Source organism: Chiloscyllium plagiosum, chromosome 18, assembly GCF_004010195.1.
Source record: "Chiloscyllium plagiosum isolate BGI_BamShark_2017 chromosome 18, ASM401019v2, whole genome shotgun sequence".
In the NCBI taxonomy this organism is placed as follows: domain Eukaryota; kingdom Metazoa; phylum Chordata; class Chondrichthyes; order Orectolobiformes; family Hemiscylliidae; genus Chiloscyllium; species Chiloscyllium plagiosum.
Window position 1 is genome coordinate 47,538,984 of NC_057727.1, and position 25,114 is coordinate 47,564,097.

The window sequence follows — 25,114 nt, forward strand, 5'->3', positions numbered from 1 at the left end:
CTGAATGCCATTAGAAAAATTGTCAAGATTGCTGAGGACATTTGTTACACCATTGGGGCAGTTTTGCCGTATCTACCGTTTGGGATCTCCTCTGCACCAGAGATTATTCCCAAAAGTATCCTAGAAAAGAAAGAAAGAACCACTCGCCAAATGGATGACATCCGAGTGCATGATGACATGAAGAGGAAGCATTAACATAGGGTCAGGGATGTGTTTAAGTTATGACAGAATGCAGACTTCACACTAAATGAGAAATGCCAATTCTCTTGAATGACAGTTACAGTTCTAGGAAAGATTATCTAAGAACAAAACATCACAATTGTTCCAAGGAAGGTAAGTGTCATCAGTGTTTTTCTGGTGCCGCAGTATATAAATTATGTGTGGCTTTTCTTAAACATAATGAATCAAGTAGGAATGTAAATTCGCAACTTCGCCAGTCTCACACAACCCATAAGGAGTCAGAAACAGACTAGCTTTTGAAAAGAGTAAAAAGAAGTTATTTTCTCTTGATGCTTTTGTTTAACACAATTCAGGCGAATTCGCCATAGTAGCTGCAGATGCCTCACCAATACAGCATTAGCAGCAGTCCTTATTCAAGCACAAACAGACAGAACTCTAAAACAAAATTTGTTTTATGTCAAGTGTTTTGACAGAGGCTAGTGGAGTTTGACAGCCATAGAGAAGGGAGTGTTAACAATTAATGGGAGTGTGAAAGGTTGACAATATCTTATGGGACTAAAACTTCAGATTGAGTTGGATCACAAGCCTTTAGCACAACTCTTGCAATGACTAGAAATCTCAAATGTGTCTACCCATATGAAAATGCAGACTTTAGCCAATTAAATACTATCACAACTCTGAAAGAAGAGTATGTAGAAAACCAGTCCCCCTGTTCCACAAGTCTAACTTGCCACAAGTTTAAAATGTGAATATTATCACAAGGGTGGTTAATTTGCCTCACTGTGATCCCTATCTCAAATAAAAACATGTTCATATCAGGTTTCATCAATTATCAAAAAAGCAACGACGTTATTTATTATAACAAGCTTTTCTTTTAAAAAGTGGCAAAATAGATTATTAACAACTAATACGTTAATAAAAATTATACCTACCTTTTTTTATCCAGTTATCACGTATTCATTCATAAATAGGACAGATAAGACAGACAAGACAAACAATTTAGCAGAAATATTGTAGGGGGAAAATATAGTGAAAGAGGAACAAAGTCTTTACAACTGGAGTCTAAAACATAAGATGAGTGAATGACATGAGTTTTGAACAATTCTATTTTGGGTTTTGGCAATTATATCATGGTGTTCTCAATTGAGGTGATCCTCAATTTTGTAGCTGATCAGTTGGACCTAGATCTTTTTTGATTTTGAACTGTTTCTTTTCAGCATCATTTAATGCTGGCTTTCTTCCATTCCAAGGGTGAGAGAGAGACAGAGAGAGAAACTCCGAGAGAGAAGGAGAGAATGATCAGTCTTTGCTGTACACTTTCGCAACCCTGAGTACTGCTATTCCCTTTTGTCAGTTATGTGACAAACCAGAGTTTAAATCTGCACCAAAAGCTTTTGCTGGGCATTTGTGTTCAACCAAAAGTACCTTGCGCCAGTTAGTTTCAATAAAGTTTCAAATCCAACCTTTCCTGTTGTAACCAATGAATGAACTCCACACAGTTCCACTTATCCTTCAAGTTATACTTTTTAAAAAACTGGTTCATTTTCTACAACACAGCAATCCAAACTTCTGTTTTCCAGTTTATATTTGAAATATATTTTGTCCTTTATGATAAGAATATCATAGACACTGTTTCAGGTAGGGTGCAAGTAACAGTAGATACGCAGTTAGGTTCAACAGTGGACTGAGGTGGAAAAGAAGATCTTATTCTAGTAGAAGAAGTAAAATCTTGTTCTCTGGCAATATCAATATCAATTACCAGCAACTGAGGGAAATTTCAGAGAAATTTGTGCAGCTCATAAGATCTGATAAAGCGTGCACAAAGGTCAGAAAATTGTTTCCAAGAATCATTAAAATATAGTCTAGCAGATCTATTCGTGAAAAGGTATCATAAGCAGAAGTAATACTGGTCGATAGGAAATGAATTATTGGTGTATGACTGTACAATGGTTATACCAAAGTAAATGCAAAGCTAAATCCTACAGAATCTCTAAAGGGGATATCTAGGTATCCTAAGTGCAGCGAAAAAGTGCACGCCTGGAAAATGTAGAATAAAAAGTTGATTTTAAATTTATATAGTATAAATTAAAATATATGATATTATTCAATTTGTCCACTATTCACCAAGTCTCATGGAAGCATCTGTGACTGTACATTATCTGCCAGTGCCTTGAAGTCCTGAGTTGTGTTTTGAAATGCTTGTCATATACAAGTCACCAAATGTGTAGGTGAGGTGGATTTAATACTTGGATTTGATTTTCTTCATTTGGAAGAAGACTGTTTCATGGAGGTATGTGGAGTCAAAGTAAACTTTCACTTTCAACCACTAGATGCTAGAAGTGGTCGTTTACACTGTTTGAATCCTTTAAAATCACGATCCCTTGATCTGACTTTCAGCTCAGTATCATTTCAATTAGTAATTTACTCCATATCAACTCTGCTGCTTTGTAAATCAAAGACCTGATGGAATTTGATAACCAGCCCACGAATGTATACTTCAAGAAACGGATTTGAAACAAACATGCCAAAAAGTTCCATCACATCGAATTCTTGGAATCACCAGTTGAATTCCTCTGCTAACATCCTCAGGTGTGCGCAGAGATTTTCTGTGTGGAAGCATTTCTCTTTGGCTTTGAATTTATTTTCTAATATTCTCTCCAGACTTGGAAAATATTTCCGGTTTTATTCTTTAATTGGAAGGATTTCAGATTCAGTTTCAGTTTGAATGTATTCTTAGCACTGATCCGGGTTCTAAAGCTGTGTTCTTTGCCTGCTAGTTCAGCTAGTTCAGTTTTGTCGTTACTAATATGGAACAGTACAGCCCAGGAACAGGCCCTTCAGCCTAACATAGATGAAGGGCTTTTGCCCGAAACATCGATTTTCCTGCTCCTCGGATGCTGCCTGACCTGCTGTGCTTTTCCAGCACCATTCTAATTCACACTCTGGTTTCCAGCATCTGCAGTCCTTGTTTTTACCTTCAGCCTAACATGTTTGTGCCGATCATGATGCTATTCTTAACCAGTCCCATCTGCTTGCTCATGGTCTGCAGCTCTCTATTCTTAGCTTGTTCAAGTATCTATAAGGAATCCAAAGTCAAACAACCACATATTGTCTGACAGCTCACTGCAAATAATTACAAAGCCAACACAAATAAATAATTTTTACCTATTAATCCAGTTGTTTACTTCTAAAGAGAAACTTTGGCAGAGTGTGACAGAATGAGAGTCACGTAAACCATGGCAGTATAACTGATGATGTGATTCTGCCACCAATAAGAGACAAGACACCAGTTTAGAATGTGTAGGTGAAGAGACAGGTCTCAGTCCCTACACTCGAGAGCTATATTTGATAATCCATTATATGCAGATGTAAAGAAAGGAGTTTTACAGTAAATTAAGTGCTACAGAACCTTATTTTGAGATAAAGAGCAAGAAGCCTGAGGCACTTGGAGCCTTAAATATTCCAGACTAGTATTTTATCATGCAGGCAGCAGTATTGTCTTTAAAACAAAATAAAGCAATATGAAAGGAAGTTTATGGATGGCAAATGAGAGGACACATTGGCATTGCATCCTGTTCAGGCTCATGCCCGAAACGTCGATTCTCCTGCTCCTTGGATGCTGCCTGACCTGCTGCGCTTTTCCAGCAACACACTTTCAGTTCTGATCTCCAGCATCTGCAGTCCTCACTTTTTTCTGTTATCTGTGGATAACTTCTAGTTCACATCAAATCATGGTAGATTTTCTTTTACTCACATACTGTACTTCTGTGTACTCTCATCTACCAATTCCATAACTTTTTCACCTGATCCTTATCTTTTGATCAGGTTAACAATTAACAGTTTATGAGTAAGGACAACATTTGGCCAGTCACCTGTAGTAGCGTCCTGTTTCCCATCACTGCTTCCTGAATGACCGTGGAGTTTTTTGCCTCCATTACACTTCTTGGAAGAACTTTTCCTTTGGCAATTATAATTTTTTTCATTTTTTTGTCAGACCTGTTGCTGAGTAAGTCGTGAATTGGTTATGTGAGAGCATAAATGGGAACAGGATTGGCCAATTAGCCATTCAAATTTATTCCTCCATGAGGTTGATCTGTGACCTAACTCTACATTGCTTACTTTTGCCCCTTATCCCTTTTGACTGATGAAAAACCTGTATCTCTGACCCAACCACTTCCATCTCTTTCACTAAGGAATTGTATAGTAACAGGTTAAAAAAATGCACAGCCCAGGGTGGAGGTTAGGGAGATGTGTCAAACTGAAGAGCTGTTTTAAAGCTGCATATTAGACAAATGGACTTGTCCTGTGCTGTAAATTCTAGGATTCTCTGAACAGTTTAGTTGGCAATTTATGTGGATAAAACTGTCTAACTGTAAGTTTTAGATTAAAAAATTGTTCATTTTTCAATAAAACAAAGGAGAGCAGATGTAGAAAAATATGTGACCATTTTTGATATTGACAGATCCATAAAAACCTGATGTGGTTTGGGATTAGTGTCCATACATACACCCCCTCTGAAATGTCGGAGAGTTTTTGAACATGTTAACATGTCTGCCATCAGTGGCAGTGAGAGAACTGTGTTCAGTTCTGGTCGCCTCATTATTGGAAGGATATGGAAGCTTTAGAGAGGATGCAGAGGAGATTTACTAGGATGCTGCCTGGACTGGAGGGCATGTCTTATGATGAAAGGTTGAGGGAGCTAGGGCTATTCTCATTGGAGTGAGGAAGGATGAGAGGTGACTTGATAAAGGTGTACAAGATGATGAGAGGCATAAATAGAGTGGATAACCAGAGACTTTTTCCCATGGTGGAAATGTATATCAGGAGGGGGCATAATCTTAAGGTAATTGGAGGAAGGTCTAGGGGAGATGTCAGAGGTAGATTCTTTACACCGAGAGTTGTGGGTGCGTGGAATGCCCTGCCAGCGGTGGTAGTAGAGTCAGATGAATTAGGGACATTTAAGCAACTCTTGGATAGGTATATGGATGATTGTAAAATGAAGTGTATGTAGGTTAGTGTGATCTTCGAGTTGGAGAAAAGGTTGGCACAACATCAAGGGTCTGCACTGTACTGTTCTATGTTCTAAGTCAGGAAAGAAAGAAGAAGCCTGAACTGTACACTTTGAAAGCAGTAATGCTAGATTTTGATTGATCAATATTCTCCAATATTTTCTTTCCCTTCAGAATTCCTAATGAACCAGTCTTTCGCCTCCATACATGGCAGGGAGAACAGTGGATGCATTTAGCAGTGGTAGCTTGTGGGGACCGGCTTGAAGAAACAATGACTATGTTAAAATCAGTTCTTCTCTTCACCTTAAATAAGATAAAATTCCATATTTTTGCTGAAGATGCTCTGCAACCGAAATTTGAAACTAGTGTAAGTATTTCAAATGAAAGATGTTTGTGGTGTTAAAGTGCTGTGTTTATATATATTATGTCCGCTAAATAGTGCAACTGTTTATGTCAGAAAATTTATGCCAGCATTGTTTTATTTTGCATCTAGCTTGCTTTCTATCCTCCCACATACTGTCTTTACATTTTCTGACTCTGCGTTTGTGTCTCTGAATTTCATTTGAATTAATTTAATAGTTTAATGACTTATGTATTGATGCATCCCACATGAATGGCCTCTTGTAGTTCAGATGTTTCCTTTACCAGAAGTACAATTCAATGCTTTGGCCAGTTTATTGCTGCTGTTATAGTTAATTATACAGCAAAGTGTATTTCTGAATCAAAATCTATTGTTCTCCATATTTTTAAAAGCACCTTGGTAACTAATTGATGTTTGTATAATGCAGCTTCAGAGTGTTCAACAGATGGAAGTTGATCAGTGTGAATAAACAGACATTCACTCAATTATTACTTTGTGTAACTTCAAGTGCTTACACTGTGCTACTGTGACATTTACAACAGGAAAGTCCCCATTTAATCCCTGGTTTGAAATAAGAACAGAAATTGCTGGAGAAGTTCAGCAGATATGGTAGCATCTGTGGAGAGAAAGCAGAGTTAACGTTTCGAGTCCAGAACATTCTCCACCAAATTCTGTTTTTGTTTCAAATTTCCAGCATCCGTATGTAATTTTCTTGTAATATTCCCTGGCAGTGTTAGGATAACTGATCTCAGCCAGATAGAGCAACACTTACAGCGTGATTTCCAGCCCGAAAGAACTATATTAGAATTAACTTACTTTTGAACTGTAACTACAGTTGAGATTACCTACAATGTGGAAACCGCCCTTCGGCCCAATAAGTCCGCACTGACCCTCCCAGACCCATTTCCCTCTGACTAATGCACGTAACACTATGGCCAATTTAGCATGGCCAATTCACCTGACCTGTACATCTTTGGATTGTGGGAGGAAACCGGAGCACCCGGAGGAAACCCACTCAGACACGGGGAGAACGTGCAAACACCACACAGACAATTGCCCGAGGCTGGAATCGAACCTGGCGCTGTGAGGTAGCAGTGCTAACCACTGTGCCACGTGAGTTGTAATGTGCAATGGCTGAAATTTACAAACAACAAGCTCCTACAACAACAGTAGTAACACCCAGATAATCTATGTATTAATGTTGGTTGAGGAAATATTGCACAGGACATGGGTGGAGAAACGTTCCTGCATTTCTTTCAAAAACAGTCAGGGAAACCTTTGCATCCAGGGCAAAAGGGCTAATGGTTTAATATATTATCAAACGATTGAACTTGTGACATTGCGGTGCTCCCTCTATACTGAAGCATCAGCAAAGAATTTGTATTCCGGTTTCCAGATTGAAACCACAACCTTCTGTGTGAATCAATCATTCCATATTTTTGCATGTAACTACATATCTGCGCGTGTCTGATATTGCTGCCTAATTTGTGCATAAACAGAGGGTCATTGACCTTATTGCTTTTGAACGAAATCTGGCCCACCATAAACAGTAAGTTCTTACATCACTTAATAAAAGCAACTTAGGCCAGAATTAGTGGAGCCAAAATATTTCAGAGAATTGTATGGTTGCAGGAGCTTTCAGAGACAAAGAGGAATGAGACCATCTGAGAATTTGAAAATGAGGATAAGAATTTTAAAATGGAGGTATTGCTTTACTGGATACCAGTGCAAGTTGGCAAGCAATAGAGGAGTGATGGATGAACAAAGTTTGGTGCAAGTTAAGACATGGGCACCAGACTTTTGAATGACATTAATTTAATGATGGGCAGAATGTGGAAGACCCACGAGGTATTAGAATAGTCAATGTAGAGGTAACAAAGGCATGGATGAGGGTTTCAACAACATTATTGCGGTTCATTCATTATTTGATATGCTAAAATATTAAATACCACTATAAAATGAACTAACTTACATACACATCCAGGATTAATGTTGCCCAGTGGGAGGAATATTTAGCCAATATATAATGTTAGTATGAATGTTTTAATGTTGTTTCCAACTTCTGAAACAGTTCATAATTTTGAAAATTCTAAATATTTATGATTAAAGTGCCTGCAGGGCTGATGACCTGAATTATTCAATCAGGATTGATCCAAATGAAGCATGGTGTGAATTGTTTTCTAATTCAGAACTATATTGAAATAAAATGACATGTCACCACATGATCAGAGTGTTGAACACTTTTTGGAAATATTAAATGCTGAAAAAGGATGAGAACTGGCTGGAACATGGATCTTTCTTTCTTACAGCCCGATGGGTTGGTGGTCACCTCGCTCTGTTTCCTTTGAAGGATTGAATTGAAATTAGTTTGTGAGAGTCTTAATTCAATTCAAAATGGGGTTGATCTCCAGGACAAACTGACCACAATGTATTGCAGTTTTCCCTTCAGCATTTGATCTAATCTGGAAAGCCTTAGATGGCAATTGATATGCGGAAATGATAGTGTCACTGTTGTTCAGGAGATGTTTGACGTTTGACATTTTATGTTTGTGTGACAGCAGAAGCCTCTATTCAAGTCACTTGACACATCAGTTGCAATTGCCCTTATGAAGGTGAGGTGCTTATCTGTGGTTGGAGAGGGTGCTTTTTTGAGTAAATGAAAACAGTTGGCATTTACATGGTGGTTGCATGAAGTAAAATAGATAACCCAAACACTTAAAAGAGATTTTGTTTCTGCTTGTGGGAAAGAGTATGCTAGAGACTTTCAATATAAGAGAGTCAGCAAGAAATCTGGTAAGGAATTCAAGAAATGTCTGCACTCAGGCATGTTAAGACTAAGGAACATTTTACCACAGGAATGATTGAAGCAAATAGTGACAATATTCAATTCTGCCCAGCAACAGGAAGTGGTTTAGTGCAAGGATTTTGATCGGTCGCTCAGGAACTTAGAGGGTGACTGAAAAGAAGTTCAAAGATAACGGGCAGTGAGAGACAGTGTGAGAAATAGAACAGAACCCATGCTGGGAGTGCTGCAGTAAACTGTACAGCTGGGTGGACAACAAAACTACACAGATTCTGTGTAGGGGCTTAGTGAGGAATCAAGAGCAGTTGGAAGGTTCTGTCTGGTTAGAACTTGGAGAAAAGTTCTTGGAAGTATTAGGCATGAATACTCCAGTGTTGGAGTCAGAGCTCAGTAGAAGCCCTAGGGAAGTTGAGACAGTGGGAAGGTTGCTGAAGTTGTACTGAGAAAGTCATAAGGGGCTTGGAAGAAGCTAATGAATATTAACATTTGAATGCTGATGAGAGTGAGTATTGAAAAGCTTGCAGACAGTTTTTATTTGATACAACTGAACAAGATTAGAGCTTGGGAGGCACGGTGAGCGGCACGGTGGCACAGTAGTTAGCACAGCGCCAGAGACCCGGGTTCAACTCCCGCCTCAGGCGACTGACTGTGTGGAGTTTGCACGTTCTCCCCGTGTCTGCGTGGGTTTCCTCCGGGTGCTCCGGTTTCCTCCCACAGTCCAAAGATGTGCAGATCAGGTGAATTGGCCATGCTAAGTTGCCCCTAGCGTTAGGTAAAGGGTAAATGTAGGGGTATGGGTAGGTTGCGCTTCGGTGGGTCGGTGTGGACTTGTTGGGCCGAAGGGCCTGTTTCCACACTGTAATGTAATGTAATCTAATCTAATCTAAAAGTCCCAGGAGCAGGACTAGCCCAGTGATGGTAGCTGTCAGCAACAAACTGTCCCAGAAGAAAAAGCCAATAAAATGTGCGAGTGGCACTTACTTATCTGACTTGTCTTCTCTCCTTAAATGGATCTCCAGTGCAACCAGTATGTTTATTTCCAAGTACTAATTGCTTTTTAACTTTTTTTTCCCTTTAAGATGTTGTGAGTGAGTATCAAGGGTAGTTTCAGAGTCCGATGAAGGAAGGCCTAAGAAAGAGACTGATCAATCAGAATAGAGCAGTCGTTGAGACAATCCATGATGGTGTGGTTCTTGAGAGGGAATTTCAAGGCTAGATCAGCAAAGTTGAGAATTATAATCCTTTGTGAAGTTCCCTGAAATGTAATGACCTTCTATGTCATTAACACTGAAGTCAGTGGTGTGGGCGGGGGACCGAATTAGCTAAGAAATTTGTGCAATTTGTCTTGATCGCATTTGATATTTAGTAAATTGAATACAATATGGGAAAGTGTGAAATTGATCGTTTTGGCAAAAAGAGTATTACCTTTAAAAAAAATTATCTAAATGACAAGAGGCTGCGGAGTTCTGAGACACAAAAAGACCCAGGTGTCCTCGTGCACGAATTGCAGAAGCTACAGGAGGTAATTAGGACAGTTAAGAGAATGATCTGTTTTACTGTAAAGGGAGAATGTTTTATTTTATTGTGAGGGGAATTGAATGAAAGAGTAAGGAGGTAATGCTTTAGTTGTACAGTATATTGGTGCGACCGCATCCAGAATACTATATGCAGTACTGGTCATCATACTTACAGAATGGCTGCATTAATCCCATTTTCCAGCTCTTGGCCCACAGCCCTGGAGACTATGGCAATACGAGTGAATACAGACACCTTTTATTAACTGGTACCTATGGGACCAGGAGTGGGTTGGTTGATCAAATATTCTGGATAATCAAGAGGTACACAGAACTGCAATAATTCCTGACCAAGCAAAGCTTCGAGACATCAACTTGCCTCAAAAATATCTGTGTAAAAGACATCAACACACCTCCTAAATTCATTGTAAAAACATAGAAAATACAGGGAGACAGAGACCTCTTAAAGCTTGTGCACTCAGCCAGGCAAACCTCAAGCTGCTCAGAGATGAAACCAGTCAGTACGCTCTCCCCACCTCATCCTACAGGCTGTCTAAAACTGAGGTAGCACCAAAGGGATCTAGCATGACATTCTCACTCAGTTACCTTGTAAGTTCCCTCCACCCATCACCACCCCTCCCTTAACAAACCCATACCGATTATTCCTGCTTAGTCCCTACCTCTCCAAATGCAGATATATATTCTGTCCCTTAGACTTCTTTCTAATAACTTCCCTCATCACCAAGGTTAGACTGACTGGCCTATAGTTTTCTGATATATCTCTCCCTCCCTTTTTCAAATGATGGGACAATGTTAGCAGTTCTGCAGTCCTCTGGCACCTCACCTGTGGCTACAGAGGATCTAAAAATTACTGCTAGAATCCCTCAACAGCCTGGAGTACACCTTGTATATGCCTGTGAGTTTAACCATTTTTAAGGATGCTGAAGCTGCTAATACTGTCTCTCCCTCCATGTTAATTTCTTTTACTATTTCATAGTTTTCCATGCTGATCTCTGTACCTGCATTATCCTTTTCCATTGTGAAGACTGATGCCAAGTCTTCATTAAAGACTGTGCCCACATCTTGGTGGTCCACGATCACTTCTATGGTCCTTAAAGGTTCCTACACTTTCACTAGTTATTCTCTTGCTGTCTCTGTTTTTAAAGATCCCTTTGGCTATTCCTTCATATTACTCACCAATGCTTTCTCCTGCATCTGATTTATAAGTTTGAAAATTGACAGTGCCAAAAGTTGGCAAACAGCTTTAAAAAGTTGGCACAAGCAATAAATAGCTGAAAACTCCAGAATGGTTTTATTTATATGTCCAGACACGTGAACTGGAGAGGTTTCATAGGTTGTGATTTACAATGTAGATATAGTCAATGTTTATTGTGCAAAAACTTTAAGGACAAGAAATCCTGTAGAAGGAAATCCAAATTCTTCAAGCACAATATTGTTGTTGAGTTTCTGAAATTGCAAGGGTAGTGCACATGGTCAGTTGCAGTGTTCCCACTAATTTATTTTCCTCTGTGCAGAGTTCCGAAAGTTGTGTGTGGTAAAGTCAATGCTGTAAACAGCGATGGCACATTACCCACTATGCTCTGACCCTCGGAGTGGCTGTGCAGTTAAGCGGGAATGTTGGTTAATTGTTGTAAATTAGGAATTATACTTGGATTCCAAATTTAGGGGACTGTGGTGATGCTGTGGTAGTATCACTGGGCCCCCTGGTTCAAGTCCCACCTGCTCCACAGGTGTGTAACAATGTCTCTGAACAGGTTAATTAGAAAATAATTAAAATCCAAATTTGACAAAAATTACTGAGGGACTACGGAAAGACAGAACCCTGATCTGCTCATGTTAACAGCTTTGAAAGATTTGGACTGAAACATTAAAGAAAAGAAAGGGCCACTGATAACCAAAAAGTAGCCTTTGATGAAATTAGGCCAGCAGTTTATTTTTCTCGAGGAAAGAAAATCATTATTTTGAGACTTTAAATCTAGCAAATTAACAGGAATGTGGATGATCATGAAAATGGGAACAAACCTCAAAACAAGTAAATGTACTTTTTGTAAAGAATTGGAAAGTGTATAATCATCATTCCTGTGGAGCCAGTTGTTTATTTTCTTTGGTTACTGCAAACTCCATGCCCCTTTTCTCATATAAGCTTTGCAGTTGAAACTCAGCAACTGGAGTCAACAGCAATAATCAAAAGTAAATTATATGCAGGGTGTGACATTGATTTCATCCAGAACATTATCATAAATATCAGTCATTTGTTCTTTTATGAAAATAATTTTGGGTCTGCCATATATGATAGTGATGATGTGGAGATACCGATGTTAGACTGGGGAGGACAAATTTAAAAATCACACAACACCAGCTTATAGTCTAACAAAGTTATTTGGAAGTACTAGCTCTCGGAGCACTGCTCCTTCATCAGGTAACAATTCTTTAGGTAATCTTTTTTTAACTCCGATCCCATGAGCTGACTATCTATAGTGTTAACTGCGTTTTATGCAGCCCAGTGTAAAATACTGGATCTATCATCATGGGTAACAGCTCCTTTGAAGAAAGCTGCCAGTGAGTCTTGGGACTACGTCTCAGTGATTATCTCAGCAGGAGTTTTTGAAACCAACCCACAAAGAACTTTGTAGTTCATAAGATTTTGCATATTTTGCAGCTGACCAAAAAAACAGAAACGAAAACTATTTGAACATCTGGTTTCCAATGCAAATGAGATGAACAATTGTTTGAATATGTAGCACATTTCGTGTGTGCTACACTTTTACTGTTAGTGCAAGTTAGAAAGTACACATCTTCAGTTGACCTTCAGGGAAAGAAAAGGGAAATTCCTCAATTTATTTTTCACCATATAGTTGAACATGAACTTATGTTGGTAATTTACTGCAGTAATTTGAAAGAAAACATTTTAAAAAAGTGTAGGTTGCTACAATGAAAGTGTGCAGTGAATTGAGAATTCATCATTGTATATTTGTTGGTTTGCAATGTGTTGTGGATGCACCATTATTCTGCAGACGTTGTGCTATCTGTTAGTTTTCACATTGTTTCAGAATATAGCTGCATTAATTTCATTCTGCTTAAGCATCTTTAAAACAAAATGAGATGCTGCATATTGTATTTTAATGTCTTATTTTTGATTCGAACAGATTAAAGCTTGGCCGTTTTCATTCAGGTCGCAAGTTGACTATAACATCTACCCAATCACCTTTTTAGCAGGAAAACCCCAGGAATGGAAAAAACTATTTAAACCATGTGCTGCTCAACGCCTCTTTCTTCCGGTATGTTTCCATTTTTTTTCTTTAGTTGTATAACTGATTTCTATTTCAAATATGTCTGAAACTTAAGTCTGATGTAAATATGATATTTTTGTGAAAAGTGTCAAAGTTAAAAGGTTAACCTTTTTCAGGCTGTGGTAGCATTTTATTTTCCAAATCTATTCAAAGAAAAGCAAGTCAGGGAACAACTGGTCCAGGAACAAATTGTCCTCCAACTAGTCAAGAGGCAGCTGGTAGACTTCACTGGGTTTTCAAGGCTCATGGAAAAACCCATATAGGTTATGTTGAGATCACCTATGTTAGCATGAGAGATTTTAACAAGAAAGAAGTCTGTAATTAGAGATGATGGATTTTCATATCATCACTCCAGAATCTTCAGATGACAGAAATCATCAAAGTTGAAAAGCTGAAGGAAATGGATGTAGGTTTGCTTGTTGAGCTGGAAGGTTCATTTCCAGATGTTTCGTCACCCTACTAGGTAACATCTTCAGTGGGCCTCGAGGTGAAGCATTGTCCATGATTCCTGCTTTCTACTTATATGTTTAGGTTTCTTTGGGATGGTGATGTCATTTCCTGTGGCGATGTCATTTCCTGTTCTTTTTCTCAGGGGGTGATAAATGGGGTCTAACTCGATGTGTTTGTTGACAGAGTTCCGGCTGGAATGCCATGTTTCTAGGAATTTTTGTGCGTGTCTCTGTTTGGCTTGTCCAAGGATGGATGTGTTGTCCCAGTCGAAGTGGTGTCCTTTCTCATCTGTATGTAAGGATACTAGTGAGAGAAGGTCATGTCATTTTGTGGCTAGTTGGTGTTCATGTATCCTGGTGGATAGTTTTCTGCCTGTTTGTCCAATGTAGTGTTACAGTTCTTGCATGGTATTTTGTAAATGACATTAGTTTTGCTTCTTGTCTGTATTGGGTCTTTCATGTTCATTAGCTGTTGTTTTAGTGTGTTGGTGGGTTTGTGGGCTACCATTATACCAAGGGGTCTGAGTAGTCTGGCAGTCATTTCCGAGATGTCTTTGGTATAGGAGAGAGTGGCTAGGGTTTCTGAACATGTTTTGTCTGCTTGTTTGAGTTTGTTGCTGAGAAATCAGCAGAGTGTGTTCATTGGGAACTCAGTCTTTTTGAATGCATGGTATAGGTGATTTTCCTCTGCTCTGCGTAGTTCCTCTGTGCTGCAGTGTGTGTTGGCTCATTGAAATAATGTGCTGATGCAGCTTCATTTGTGGATGTTGGGATGTTGCATCACAACATCATTTCAATGAACCATCACACACTGCAGCACAGAGGAACTACGCAGAGCAGAGGAAAATCACCTATCCCATGTATTCAAAAAGACTGGGTTCCCAATGAACACAGTCCGCCGATTTCTCAGCAACAAACTCAAACAAGCAGACAAAAAACGTCCAGAAACCCTAGCCACTCTCCCCTATATCAAAGACATCTCAGAAATGACTGCCAGACTACTCAGACCCCTTAGTATAATGGTAGCCCACAAACCCACCAACACACTAAAACAGCAGCTAATGAACATGAAAGATCCAATACAGACAAGAAGCAAAACTAATGTCATTTACAAAATACCATGCAAGAACTGTAACAAGACATCTTCCAATGCACTACCAACTTCCAAGTCCAAAGTGATCACAATGTGGAGAAGTTGTGAAACCTGCAGACTTCCTGAATTTGTGAAGTTGGAGGGATAATGGGCTACTCTCATTGTCCCTTCACTAACCCACCTGTCCTTTCTAATTATTGCCCAATCTACAAATCCTTTTCCGCTTTACAATACTTGAATATGCAGTCGATTCTAACCCCAACTCTGCTGAAAACCTTGTAGTTTGCTCACAATAAAATGGTAGGTGGGTTTAAACTCCATTCTCGAGATTTGAGAAGATATTGTCATCTAATGCAGTAGTTTGGTTGTACCTGCATTTACCAGAATTGACTGTGTCAGATGAGTTCTTGAACTGAGACCTAATCTATCTATTTGGTGGATTTAGAGGATCACATGTCATTATTTAAAGAGCAGGATAGTTCTGGCACCTGAACCAACAGTTATGCATCAAGAAACATCATTAAGAAGAGTTCACTTTGATATGGTTTGTGGGGCCTAGTGTCATATTTTAAATGTAATAGTGACCAGCTTGACAGATTGGCTTACTTGTGTCATGCAACATAAATGCAAGTGCTTCCTTTCCTTGGGTTTCAGGTGTTTGTGAGTAGGAACAGCTAGAACTCCATTTTAACGAGAAATTGAAATTTCTAATAGGGTCATTACTATTAGAAACATTATATGGGGCATGAGTAGAACATCTTTAATGCAGTCTAAAGTCCAGTAAAGCATGAAGTCCACTTTTGACAAGCTCTGTAACCAGTTCAGTTTTATGCACAAAATGTGGACTTTGGGCAATGATCACATTTTATAATGGAGTAGAAGACTGTTCTTAAAATAAACTAGGAACTATGAGTTTGGATTATTAAACCTGATACCTGTTGTGTTGATTTAAATGAAGTTGCAAACTTGTTTCAGAAATATTAAGAGAATTTAATTGAAATCATTCTTGTCATCCCTACATCCCTTATCAAGGGAGCTCAAAAGTTTGAGCACCTTACAAACCTTTATTTATTGGTGAATAGAGCTCTGCTTGGATTAGAAATCTCATCTTGTGATCCCAATTTGGATTGCACTTACTTAGAATGGAAAACCCGATCTTCAATTTTGTTTAGCTTGGTAATCAGGTCCTGATTTTGAATAAATGTTGCACTTAATTTATTTTATTTGCACTTTATTTCATATTCACATATAATATGCATTTTTAAAAAAAACCTTCTGCTTTTCTGCTTCCAAATCAGATGATTCTAAGAGATGTCGATTCTCTGCTGTATGTTGATACTGATGTTCTTTTCCTGAGACCAATCGATGATGTCTGGCATTTCCTGAATTTGTTCAACTCCACACAACTTGCAGCTATGGCCCCAGAACATGAAATACCCAGAATTGGATGGTACAGTCGATTTGCACAGCATCCTTATTATGGAGCAGCTGGAGTCAATTCAGGAGTCATGCTCATGAATCTGACTCGAATAAGAAATCAACTATTCAAGGTAATAAAGCAATGGTTCACAATAAATCTTGCAAGAATTGGGTTTTCTGCAACTGCATCCTGAATCCATTACTGTTCTTCCTGGGCAGGCTCTTCTAATGGAGTATAAAGCAAGTCCCAGGATTTTTATTATTCTTTGATCTATATTACATAAGATGAGACTTTGCGTCATGATTCCAAGCAGGATTAGAAAAATGGCTGGCTTTGATTGTTGTGTTCATACACCTGACGGACATGTGCAAGTTGTCTGAAATGGTAGAGAGCTAGGATGTTTTTAAACTAGTTTTGACATTGTTTCTCCACAGAGAATAAGCCATTTGTGAACTTCCAGAAATCTGAGAATGTATCGCACAGATGTTGAGAATTTTTAGTTCCTTCTCCTGGCTGTGAACAATGCGATGTAACAGAGGCAGGCAGGTTTCCGAGATAGAATCCTGCCAATCAAGTATTGGACACCGAAAACAGCAACAAAGTGAAACCCAGAAGGAAATGGCTGCAAAACTGACATGTCACACAGCAGAAGCTGAAAATTAGTTTGTATTAGTGAAACAAATCCGAGTGATATGCAGCAACAAAGCATGTTTGTGGTTGTTATATTATTACCTGTGGTTTCCTATGTCCTGCTCTCGCTCCTGTGCACTTGTGGTTAACAATCCCCCAAGAAAAGATCCCCTTGTATAACCTACTCTCTGAGGTGCATACATGTAGGGCTGAACTTTACCAATGCCTGAACAGTGGGCAGTGGTGAGATGGTTTGGAAAATGCGGTGAGATCAGAAAAATCAGATTCAAGATATTGAGGGGAAAAAAAGTGCAATTTTGCATCCAGTGTTTGAAATGTGAGGTGAAACACTCACTGGTGAGACGAAAGAGGTCCATTTGCATTAACAGTTCATTATTCGTATTCTCACCGCATTCATTTGCAGCTTTCCATCCTTCCACCCAGCAGAGGGAAACTAGCTGTGACATGATAGGTGCCTGGCAATGCCAGCTTGCTACTTGCTCCTCTGGCTTTCCATCTTGGCTGGCATTCCCCAACCTTACACGGCACCCTAATGAATAATGACTATCTGCATTCTTTGTCCACCCGCCGTTGGACACTCACAAGCCTCACTACATCATCGGAGCATATTTTTGACTTATTTAGAATGGAGTTCTCAACATCAACACTGTACTTTTGGAACAAACTGATACCTTGCATTGTAATTCCATTTGCACACAGGGACAGACACTCATCTCTTGGATTAGAGCAGAGGGCATCTCAGGCCTCTTAGCTGCTCTCTGAGCATTTAGTCACTATGCAACTACTTAAAGGCACACAATCTATCAACCTTGCCTTTATGCACCACGTCATTGAGAGTTTCATTGCTCACCATACCTCTGCCTTGCCTAAAAAATCTCTTTTGCTGCCAAGCTCGTTACCAAGGTGCAGAGTTTCCATAGTGTAGTGATAATCACATTTGTCTCATACGTGCAACATCTTTAGTTTGATCTTGCATAGGATCAATATGTAAACCCCCACCTTGTCTTTCTTAAGCAAGCAGTAGCAGATGTCTAAGGAGACAATTCATAACTCTCAGCAAAGCTATATCCTAGGAAAGATTCTGAGAGAGGGATAACCCAACTGTGGTGAACTAAGAAAGTTCAGAAGAGTATTCAGTTGGGAAAAAAAGCATATAAGGAGGTCAAAGTCAGTGATTGCCCTGAAAATCAGGATTAATTCAGAATCCAGCAAAGGAGGATTAGAAAGAAAATACAGACAGAGAGAATAAGCTACAAGGACAAACAAGTAAGGAATATAAAAACTGACAATAAGAGCTTCTTTAAACATAAAGAAAAGGAAGAGAGAGGTCAAAGTGGACATAGGCCCCTGAGAAAATGAATCTGGGCACAGTTTTAGGGAACAAAAAATGGCAGAGAAGTTAAACAGTTACTTTTCATCAGTCTTAACAATGCAAGATATTTTGAACATTCTATTAATACTAAAGAATATGGGGGGAGGAATTAAGTAACATCAATTAGAAAATGGTACTAAACAAATAGGGCTAAAGGCGGGTAAGTTCCCTGGTTCTGATGGCTTGCATTCTAGGAACCTAAAAGGGGTAGCTACAGAGATAGTGGATGCATTAATTGCAATTTTGCGATTCTTTTTGGATCCCAGAGAAGTACGATATCACTGGAAAACTGCAGATGTGACTCCCCTATTGAACAAGGGAGCGAGGCAAAAAGTGGGTAACTATAGGCCAATTAGCCTGATATCTATAGTTAGAGAAGTATTGGAATCAAATATTGAGGAAGTAAAAGCAGAATATTTGGAAAATCATATTCTAATCAAGCAGAATCAGCATGGCTTCATGAAAGGAAATTTGTGTCTGACAAATATTTGAGTTTTTTGAGGAAGTCTCAACCAGAGTAGATAGATAGAGAGGAACTGGTAGGTGTGTTGTATTTGGACTTCCAGAAGGCACTTAACAAGGAACCTCAGAAAAGGTTAAGTTATAACTTAAGAGCTCAGAGTGTTGAAGGTAGTACATTGGCACGAATGGAGAATAGGCTCATGGGCGAGAAACTGCGAGTGGGGATAATGATCCTTTTAGGTTGGTGAGCTGTGATTGGTGGGGTTCCACAAAGGTCAATGCTGGGACAACAGCTGTTTACAATGTATATTTAATGGCATGGAGCAAGATATGATTGTATTGTAGTCAAATTCGCAGATGACACAAAAATGTGTGGAAAGGTCGGTTGTGAGAGGGGTACAAACAGTTTATGAGAGATATTGATAAGCATAGTAAGTGGGCAAAATGTTGGCAAATGGGGTATAATGTGGGAGAATATGAAGTTGTTCATTTTGGAAGGGAGAATTTTTTTTAAAAATGGAGAGTAACTGCAGAAAGCTGTAATATAATATCTGTGCATGAAACACAGAAAGCTAGCACATGTGCAGCAAGTAATCAAGGAAGCAAATGCAATGTGGTCCCTTATTTCAAGGGTGTTGGAGAATCAGAGTAGGGAAGTCTTACCTCATCTGTACAAAGTGCTAGTGAGACCACATCTGGAGAACTATAAGCAGTTGAGGTCCCTTTATTTCAGGAAAGATGTCATTTCATTGGAGACAGTCCAAAGAAGGTTCACAGCGCTGATCCCTGGTATGGAGGTATTGCCTTATGAGCAAACTTTAAACAGGTTGTGACTTTACTCATTGGAGTTTAGAAGATTGAGAGGCAATCACACTGAAATACATAGGATTCTTAATGGGTTTGACAGTAGAAATGCTGATAGGATGCTCCTCCTCATGGGAAAGTCTCAGACCAGAGGCCATAGTCTCAAAATAAAGGGACACCAATTTAAGACTGAGATGACAAGGAATTTCTTCTCTCAGAGAATTGTGATTCTTTGGATCTCCTTGCCACAGAGAGCTGTAGGGACAGGGACCTTGTGTATATTTAAGGCTGAGATAGATTCTTGACAGGGCAATCCCAGGGTAATGGGGAAAGGGCAAAAACATGAATGTGAAGAAAGTTGGATGAACCTCAACCTACTGATTGGTGGAGCAGGCTCAAGAGACTGAACAGCCTATTCCTGTTCTCATTTCTTATGGCCTTACCAAATGTAGGCAGCAATTCATTTAGGAAGTCTCACTAGCTTCTATGCACCCATTGCCACTTCTAGGACATCTGATTGAAAATGATTTTAAACAATATCGAGCACAATGTAAGATGGTTATGATTGATAGAAGTCAGTTACCTCATCTCCAGGAACCTTCTTCTGCAGGTGTCCCTCAGGATAGCGTCCCAGACCCAACCATCTTCAGTTGTTTCACCAATGATCTTCCCTCCATTAGATCAGAGGCTTGGAATACTGGAGCAGCTCTTGACCCCCCAAAGCCTGCCCACCACGTATAAGACACAAGCCTGCAGTGTGATGGAATACTCTCACTTGCCTGGATCAGTCCAGCTCCACAAACACTCAAGAAGCTTCACACCATCCAGAACAAAGTAGCCCAACAAAAGCAAACATCCATGCCCCACACCACAAATGCTGTGTTGCAGTAGTGTACTCACCTACAGGATACATTGTGAAAATTCATTGAAGCTCCTTAGATGGCACCTTCCAAACTCACAACTACTTCCATCTAGAATGGCTAAAGCAGCAAATTCCAGTTTCTGTAAATTCCCCTCCAAGCCACTCACCACCTTGTTCCTTCACTGTCATGGGTAGAAATCCCACAGTCTCCTTCTTAAGCAGCCCCCTGGCTGTACCTCACTAAATGGACAGCGGTGTTTCAAGAGGCAGCTCACCACAACCCCTCAAGAGACACATGAATGGGCAATAAATTATGCCTATCTTGTGAAGCCCACTTTCCTTGAATGAATAAAAATGAAAAATCAAAACAGTATCAGTTGAATATCAGTCTGGGGGCTTGAGCACAGTTTGTTGGCCATTGGGACATTTAAGAGTTCATATCAGTACAGTCTGTGGAGTTGACCACAATAGCACTGCAGGCTGTGTTTATCCAGTCAGGGGATTGGTGGTAACTCAGTTCTGGAGCTTCACAGAAATCAGTCAAGGGTCTGGTCACCCATCAGTTGAGGGCTGTGTTTCCAAGGAAATTGGGGATTGTGCAGCATGTTCAGTCCTGAACAATGGCAAAATGTTATGTGGTATTCAGCAAGCAGCCCCTCTCTCAGGAATGCATGGAGGTGTGGTACTAAGAATTGATATCTGTGCAGCTTGGTTCTTGTAACTACAGTTGCAATAACATTAGATCAGAAATTGATGATGTAGAACAGCAATCAAAAGATGAATGTAAACTTCTATTTGCAATGAAGTGTCACCTGTGACACCTATGTACTCTCAGTAGCTGTTTTTTTTTGTTTCCTTCACGCTATGTATACTGTGAAAAGCTTCATGGTTGGCACTGACTGACCTGGTACACAACAATACAGTGCCAGTGGCAGGAATCTTTGAAAGCGCCCACGGTATTCCAGCTCACTTGGAATTCCTGTAGCAGGGCCTCCATACAACACAGAACATGAATTCCTTCTTTATACCTTTCACAATTATTGTCGACCTTTCAACCGTGTTCCCCTCATTTCTGTAGTGTATTCACCCATTATCACCTTAAAGTTTTTATATGGGGAAATAAGTGGTAATTTCCTGAAGTTTCTTCAAGTGCACTTTTGTACTTTCTCAGTTGGCTGACAACAGAAATGTAAGTGATATAATCCAGTAGGATTGTCAGTGAAATGTTACTTTATCTGTAAAATAGCTTATGTTGTGATCTTTTCCTATAGAACAGTATGATTCCAACGGGACTAAGATGGGAAGAACTGCTGTACCCTTTATATCATAAATACAAAAATGATATCACATGGGGAGACCAGGATTTATTAAATATTATCTTTCACTACAACCCAGGTAAGTAATGTAAAGCCAGCTACGATAATTTATTTTCTAATTTTTTTTCAAGCAATGGGAGTAGTTGCAAATGGCATCATGATCACAGACATGGTGGGGCAAAAGGTGTATCCTCAAGGGGGAAAAAAAACGAGCTAACACCTAGCTTTCCATTTTAATTGTTACATTCTAAAATATTTAGAAACTTGCAATCTCTTGAGTCTATTCCCTGTGGTGAAGTCTTGTGTATGATCTGTGAACTGTTGAATAACTTCAGTATTTTGCTGCTGATAAACATAATAGTTTCTGACCAGTTTTTGCTTGTTTTGCATTGGAATGCAGCGTAACAGAGGCCTGGATTTGCAGGACATTTTTCCACTTGACGAGTATAATCTGTGTTAAGGTTAAACAGCTTGGAGCTGTTATTCTGGCGTGGTAGAGCTCCTGAGGAGTCTAGCTGGTCAGCCCCAGAATGAAAGCAGACGATGCTGGTAGCTGATGCAGACTGCGTGAAAGGCCTGGCTGAGTACACTGACACTGTATGGAAATGTTTAAAAAAAAAACAGTCCTCAAACCCTCACATCCCATCATGCCTCACACACTCAATAATGCCTCATTCATGCCATCCCATGTCACATCATGCCTTGCCTTCACCCCTACCTTTCATGGTTCAAAATACCCTTTATGCCAACCTACTTCCTTGTAACCAGCTCCTTCGCCGTCTATAACCTGTATGCCAGCTGAATGCCAATGCATGCACTTCACACACCATCTTTTGCATTCACATCTACTGTGCAAGATCAACCAGTATCCACAGTAGACAGAGCTCAGGACCTGTACAAAGATAAAATAAAGTATAAATTACAGATTTCACTTTTGCAAAACACACATTCGTAAAAGCTCATTTACTTCATTTATATCCCTTCACATAGAACAGTACACCTCCCCTAGTACATTCCAGGCACCTACTACCCTCTGTGTAAAAGAAAATGCCTTGCACATCTCCTTTAAACTTGTCCCCATCACTTTAAATCTGTGCCTCCTATTTCCACCCTGGGAAAAAGACTCCAATTATCCACCCTATTTATGCTTCTCATAATTTTGTATACCTCTGTCAGGCCGCCCTTCAGTCTCCCATGCTCTAGTGAAAACAAGCTAAGTCTGTCCAACCTCTCCTTGTAGCTAATACATTCCAATCCAGCCAACATTCTGGTAAACCTCTTTTACACCCTTTCCAAAGCCTCCACATCCTTCTTATAGTGTGGTGACCAGAACTGCACACTCCAAATGTTATCTAATTAATGTTTTATACAACTGACTTGTTAACTTTTATACTTAGTGTCCCAGATGGTGAAGGCAAGCATGCCATACTCCTTGTTTACCATCTTATTCACTTGTGTTGCCACTTTCTGGGCACTTTTCAGCACCCCAAGATCATTTTGGATATCAGCGCTTGAAAGGGTCCTACAATTTACTGTATACTTTTCTCTTGCATTTGACCTCCCAAAGTTCATCACCTCACACTAGTCTGGGTTCAACTCCATCTCTGCTCAACTTTCCAACCGGTCTATATAGTGCTGTATGCTTTGATAACCTTCCTCACTACACATAACTCCACTAATCTTCATGTCATCTGCAAACGAACTAATCAGATCACCTACATTTTCATCTAAATCAATTACACATAAATTACAAAAAGTAAAGGTCCCAGCACTGATCCTTGTGGAATACTGATCACAGATCTCCAGTCAGTAAAACACGCTTCCACAACTACCCTTTGTCTTCGAAGATCAAGTCAATTTGTATCCAACTTAGTAATTCACTGTGGATCCCATGTGGTTTAATCTTCTAGACCAGACTACCATGAGGGACCCTGTCAAATGGTTTAGTAAGGTCCATGTTGACAACATACACTGGCCTACTCTCATCAGTCATCTTTGTCACTCCCTCAATCAAATTTGTGAGACAAGACATCCCCACAAAAAACCATACTATTTCTAATATGTCCATTATTTTCTAAATGCAAATCAATGCTGTCCCTAAGAATCTTCTCCAATAATTTCCCTACCATAATTTAAGGCTCACTGGCCTATAATTTCCTAGATTATCCCTGTTGCCCTTCTTAAACAAAAGATCAACTTTGGTTATTCCCTAGTATTCTGGGACTTCAGCTGTGGATAAAGTGGGTACAATGAACTCTGTCAAGGCCCTAGCAATCTTCTCCCTTGCCTCCTTCAGTATCCTGGGATAGATCCCATCAGACCATGTGGACTTATCTACCTTAATGTTTTTCAAGACACTCACCACGTCTTCCTTCTTAATATCAACATGTCCCAGATTATCAGCATAACTCTTCCTAATCTTACTATTATCCCAGTACTTCTCCTTGGTGAATACTGATGCAAAGTATTCATTAAGGACCTCACCCACTTCCTCTGGCTACATACATAAATTCCCTGATTTGTCCTGGAATGGACCTAACCTTTCCATAACTCCCTTCTTGCTGCTAATATATGTATAAAATGCCTTGGAATTCTCCTTAACCTGACTTGTCAAGATAATTTCAGGCCCCTCTTAGCCCTCTTAATTCTTTAAGTTCTTGCCTGCTTCCTTGATATCCTCAGGGACCTTGTCTGACTTTAGTTTCCTAAGCCTTACAAATGCTTCCTTTTGAGCTGAAAAATGTGTTGCTGGAAAAGCGCAGCAGGTCAGGCAGCATCCAAGGAGCAGAAGAATTGACGTTTCCTGAAGAAGGGCTTGTGCCTGAAACATCAATTCTCCTGCTCCTTGGATGCTGCCTGACCTGCTGCGCTTTTCCAGCAACACATTTTTCAGCTCTGATCTCCAGCATCTGCAGTCCTCACTTTCTCCTAAATGTTTCCTTTTGCTTTTTTGACTAGATTTTCATATCTGCTGTCATCCAGGGTTCCAAAATCTTGCCATTTTTATCTTTCTTGCTCACAGGAATATGCTGGTCCTGAATTCTGATCAACTGGCCTTTTGAAGACTCCCAAATGACAGATGTGATTTCCCCTCGAACAGCTGCCCCAATCTAATTTTCTATACATAACACATAGTAATCCTTGTATTGCCATACCTTAATGCTGCTCATCCTCTTCTTCAAATTCAGAGGCTTTCCAAAGGCTGCATTTTGACTTCAACAGCAGCAATTTGAACTCAGTCCCTCTCCAAAATGTCCCTTACATAATACCTTATTAAATGAAGTGTTTTATTTAAGTGCATAATCCTTTATAACCATCCTTAAAAATTACATTCCAACCTCAATATGTCTATGGACACTTGAAGGTATCAAAATGTGGAATGACAAGTACTCATCTGTGATAACAGACGGTTGTGAAATCAGTTGCGTAGTACTAATCCTTTGTAGAAACTCTCAGGCTTAAGTGAACAGTCAAATATTAAGTGATTTTTTTTAAACACTCAAAACA

General features: G+C 39.6%; 1 protein-coding gene across 2 annotated transcripts in view; it reads left to right on the plus strand.

The window, feature by feature from the left end:
* gxylt2 (glucoside xylosyltransferase 2) overlaps positions 1–25,114 on the plus strand; it is a 51,664-nt gene that overhangs the window by 13,288 nt on the left and 13,262 nt on the right. For both annotated transcript variants that reach the window (XM_043708355.1, XM_043708356.1), the window contains exons 2-5: positions 5,364–5,556; positions 13,035–13,166; positions 16,019–16,270; positions 21,563–21,686. In XM_043708355.1, the coding sequence (XP_043564290.1) occupies positions 5,364–5,556; positions 13,035–13,166; positions 16,019–16,270; positions 21,563–21,686 (701 nt within the window). The remainder of the gene's footprint in view (positions 1–5,363; positions 5,557–13,034; positions 13,167–16,018; positions 16,271–21,562; positions 21,687–25,114) is intronic.